The 5,184-nt window shown below is 37.8% G+C and overlaps 1 protein-coding gene across 1 annotated transcript in view; it reads left to right on the top strand.

Moving 5' to 3' along the window:
- The window catches only part of myrfl (myelin regulatory factor like), a 35,768-nt gene extending 33,286 nt beyond the window's left edge, over nucleotides 1-2,482 (top strand). Inside the window, exon 25 of the mRNA XM_016514635.1 lies at nucleotides 2,383-2,482. Within this exon, the coding sequence (XP_016370121.1) occupies nucleotides 2,383-2,469 (87 nt within the window). The 3' untranslated portion in view covers nucleotides 2,470-2,482. The remainder of the gene's footprint in view (nucleotides 1-2,382) is intronic.
- Nucleotides 2,483-5,184: the final 2,702 nt, after the last annotated feature.

Consider the following 5,184-nt stretch of genomic DNA (forward strand, 5'->3'; position numbering starts at 1 on the left):
ACCTCGTGACTACACCACGTTATGTACGAGAAGCTGCAAAAGACACAGGCGCAAGTGGAATGTACAAAACTAATATAAATATATAGCCCTAAATATAATGGGCGATATTGTGTCACCAAAAATTATTGAGGTCATGTACATATATTGCGCGATAAGTCGATATATTGATTATTGCGACAGGTCTAGTAGTGCACAGACTTTATAATCATTGTGAAATTTCTGTTTATTTTGATGCACCGGCATTTATAGGGTTAATGCGGGAGAGACGAGAGAGTTTGGTGTGCCTGAGATACAGCTGTTCTGCGTTCTGATTAAAAGTTAAGACAGAGCGTCTTTTGTATTTTATGTCATTATTATAAGAACGGATTGGAGCACTATATTATTGTTTGTTTTATGCGTGCTTTGTCAATGGTAGCGCTCGCTAACTTGCTCAAGGACTCCTCTCTGTGCCAATCACAACAGGCTTGGCCAGCTAACCAATCAGAGCAGAGTAGGCTTATGTAAGGGAGGGGTTTGCTCCGAAATTGCTTGGAACAAATCGTTTAGAAATCATTGGCAAATGACTCTAATATTAAATGTATATTCTGAGAAAATTACAATGTTTTCTGACCTTAGATGCATTTAACGTCCAACACAATATTAGGACCCTTTAAAATACCATATGACCTGCTCTTTAAGTATCTTGCTATTCATAGTTATCGTCCAAGCACTAGTAGACCCTGGGGGTTTTATCAGAGCTCGAGTTGAAGCCGCTTCCCTGAGCCCCTCCACTTTGAACAGCAAGCCAAATAAGTTTAACCTCAATATATTAAAGATTACCTAGCTATATGGGCAAACAAACTTGTGAAATATTATTATATTACATAGAGTGATTTACATCAGAACAGCTTAATGAATGTGATGCAAAAGTCAGATCCACGTCAGACGGGAGGGTTTGAGAAAATGTATTCAAAAGTTTTCAGAAATGCAAATAAGCAATATGGAAAATCATAACTTGAAGCTGAAACATTACATTTTAATAATCATATTCAATCCAATCAAATTACAAATAAAAGGAGTTAGATAAATTTGATCAAACCAATAAAGGTCTAAGAGGTCTGAGAAGAGTAAACCTTAAACCAAATCTAGGGGCACCCCAAAAGAAGAAGTAGAAGTCAGAGAGAGAATGATAGAGAGTGCTGAGGAAGGGTGCCGTTTATACACTTTTATACCTTAATAAGATCAGATAAGCAAAGGGGTAAGTTACTCTTTTGTGCTTATCTGAACACACCATGTTCCAAGGGCCAGCCATGACCTCACAGATCGTGACTTTAAAGGGGTCATATGATGCGATTTCAATTTTTCCTTTCTCTTTGGAGTGTTACAAGCTCTTGGTGCATAAAGAAGATCTGTAAAGTTGCAAAGACTAAAGTCTCAAATCCAAAGAGATATTCTTTATAAAAGTTAAGAGTCAACCACGCCTACCTAAAACGGCTCGTTCTAACACACCCCACATGTCTACGTCACGATGTGAGAAGATTTGCATAACGCCGCCCAAACGTTCACGCAAAGAAAGAAGGCGTAACTTAAAAATATTTGGCTGCACAACTGTTGATAATTCTAATAATAAATCAGCATATTAGAATGATTTAAATAATGTTCTTTTTAGCAGCATCATATGACCCCTTTAAATATACAAAGCATTGGTGTTTTTCACGCCTTTGGACCTAAAATAAGCTAGACATCTGCATCCTTAGGCGAGGACAGCTCAAAGAGGTTTTAACACATTTGCAAACTTTGATACATGTTCCGAGTAAGACCAGAGAACAAAAGTACAAAAGGGCACATAAGGATACACGTCTTACACTTAAACTCGTTGTACTGAACACTCAAAGAAAGACTAACTATGTAAGATAAAATGAATACAACCAATTAATGATCAAACATGACAAAATATTGATTACATAGTCTGAAGACGAGTAATATTGAAAGAATAAGTCATAACATAATTCATAAAACATTTCATAATCCATAATGCCTATATGAATGTATATTCTTAATAATTTCAGAAAGTCGATTCACCAGAATGATTTACACAAAAAGTCATTCTGCTCTTGTTTCATGAATGAAGCCCAGTGTGTTGTAGTGTTGTGTTCTTGAGTGCAAGTCATTTAGCCAATGAAACAAGAAAGAATATATCTTCAGTGGACCAAAACACAGGGCTTCTAAAAATCAAAGATTATCTCTGACTTTAACTATATGAAATATTGGACAGACTGTACTTCTGTCTATGGTACTGCCAAATTAAATGTGTCTATAGCAATGATGGTGTGACTAGCAGCATGACTTAAATCTTTTGGCCATATGCTGTCAGTATATACAGTATGTGTTCTTTTCACACAGGGTTTGGCAGATTGTAACACCGATCTGAACTTTGCTGAAGTTTTATTTACTGACTACCACTTCCATTTCTTCCGTCGCTGTGACTGATCAACACCCTTCAAAAGCAACATCCAGTGATTTGACCGCATTAGTCAAATGCAGGCAGTCTTTCATGGGCAGATCTTGTGTTGTTGCTGAATAAAACATTTGAAATATGTTTGATATTAGTTTATTCTTATTTTCATGGTGTTTTGACATCTGAACTGCGAGCCTTCAAATATGATTTGACATGTATATGTTTCGACAATAAAGAGATGATTGTTGTTTTGTACTGAACTACACAATCAGGTAATCTTTTACTCTGATACTCATACACACTTGTGTTCCTGTACTGAACTGAGCACATTATGTAAACCTGTGTGCAATGATGTTGACCAAATGATTTTGACCAAACATATGATTGTTTCAGAAGTCAAATTGTTTTTACAGCTAAAGACTTTTATTAATTTAAGGTTTTCTCTAAATATCGAACACTACAAATAAAGGAAGATTTATTCTCTGAAAGTGCTACATTGTTGTGTCCTTAAAGGGGTCATCGGATGCGACATGCACTTTTACATGTTGTTTGAACATAAATGTGTGTTGGCAGTGTGTGTACACAACCACCCTATAATGATAAAAATCCATCCAGTGTTTGTTTTTTTAATCTACTAAAATCATTACCCCTTTCTCAAATCAAGCCAATCTCAGCTTCTTGTCTGTGTGACATCACACAGACCCAGGCCCTCCCACACTAGTTGATTGACACTAGTGTTTCAGCACAGACTGGACTGGTGTCTTACCTTAGACCCGCCCTGAGTGAGCTGTCATCAGTCCGCCAATAGGCTTGTTTGAGATGCGCCGCGCCTCGCCTCGCCTGAAATGTAGGCGGCTGCAGTGAGGGGAGGAGTGAAATAAGCGCAGTCAAGACGGACAGTTCTGACCTCTCGGAAGTGGAACAGATACCTACGAAATCAAAGGCGGATATCACGTTATTCTCACTCATGCGCTGTGCTGATGATAAACATGATATAATTTCAGCTCTGTTGCTTTTATATTAAAATAGATATGATAAACCAGACAACCAAAGCACTTGCCATTTAATTCCATAGGAAATGTGTATTTATCATCCATTTTTACTTTAATACAAACATGTTTTTTAGATTTTTATAGAACTATAACAGTCATATATCTCACACAGAGATCGCACTGTCATAGTGTTTTGGGATAAATAATTTAAACACATAATCACATGATATCAGATTTAAAAATGAAACATTTTAGAAGAGAATGCAGCATCATGGTTGTCTGAACCAATGAGCATTAAGCTGTGTCGTCAGCAAGTCGTTTCCCATCATGCTTTTGATCAGCGCAGTCAGTGGAGAGCAACTGCGCTCGACTGCGCAATCCGACACAGCCGCCTCTCCGTCGCAAGAGTTTTTTGGCACACGTCAGCATGACATCAGAGCAAGTCAGACACTTTTCTAACCAGCATGCATCTCGCAGTGATCACCTGTGATCAGTTCTACGCAGATTTTGCTCATCTCAAACAAGCCTATTGTTTCACCGCCGGAGCAGATGTAGACAAGAATGACTCCTAAGCGATTGATGTGTTTTGTTGTTGGATGTAATAATGAACATAGCAGTCGTCATTTACTCCCGACATCTGAGCCGCTGAAGACGCAGTGGATTACGTTGGTTTTTGAAGGGAATGCGCCCCTGATCTACCTAAATGTGACTATGTTCGCGCGAATCATTCATGATCCAGCTTCACCTACAGAAGAAGTGAGTAAAAGGTTTTTTAAAAATGAATCTTTGCAATTCGCCTTTCCTAATAACGTGCTAGTTAGCAAGTTTCACGATGAATGCGGCTTGTTTTTGGCAAGGTAAAAACGGTGTTGTTTTACACTACCATTGAGAAATTTTAACCAAAGTATGTTATAGACTTTTCATTAAGACCCTAAAGAATCATATCAACTTGTGGAAAATGGGCATCCGATGACCCCTTTAAAATAAAGTTTTACTGGTTTCAGAGACGCTTGTGGACCTCAGGCCACAGCAATTTGGTGACAAGGCTGAGCTAAAGGGGAAGTTGCTCAAAGTGAGTCAGACTTGAAGCATGTTTAAGAATGAGAAAGAAGATGCTGGTGTTCAGCTCAGAATCTGTCCGAAGAAAGCTGTGTGATGTTTTTCTGTCTGTGGTAGACCTTTTAATTGCTCACAGATTTATTTGCACTGAAAGGACCATCAGAAGCACCATTAGTGGACATTTGGAAACATTTTATGTACCAAAGAAAAAAATGTATTGAGTGAAACATACTCATGTGTTGATGGTCATTCATTCATAACAAGATGTGGAATCACACTTTGACAGAACTTATAAAGGACAACATCAGCATACCTGTCCCTTCCTTAATAGTGGAATGTGAGGACGATTTAAAAAAAAAAAATGGCTGTGCATTATATTACAGTAACATATTTAGCTACTTTGTTGATTCAGTTGCTTGTGACGGTAAGGAAATTAGCAATTTAAAAAACTTGGAAGCTTACAAATACCTTCACAATAACAAAATCAGTCATGTGCTATTCAAGGATGTGGGAAATAATGTAGTGTACTTAAAAGCTGATGTAGAGCCACGTTCAAGCCTGAACATGTCACACCATAAAGCTTGGGTTTTAGTGTCAATGTCAGCCCCTCCTCCCAAACAGACCCAAGCTCCACACAATATGACTGCAGTAATAATTTCAGTGTTTGATAAAATCTTTTAAGGACCCCTTGACTTT

Source organism: Sinocyclocheilus rhinocerous, unplaced genomic scaffold, assembly GCF_001515625.1.
Source record: "Sinocyclocheilus rhinocerous isolate Xijiao unplaced genomic scaffold, SAMN03320098_v1.1 scaffold2132, whole genome shotgun sequence".
Lineage (NCBI taxonomy): Eukaryota > Metazoa > Chordata > Actinopteri > Cypriniformes > Cyprinidae > Sinocyclocheilus > Sinocyclocheilus rhinocerous.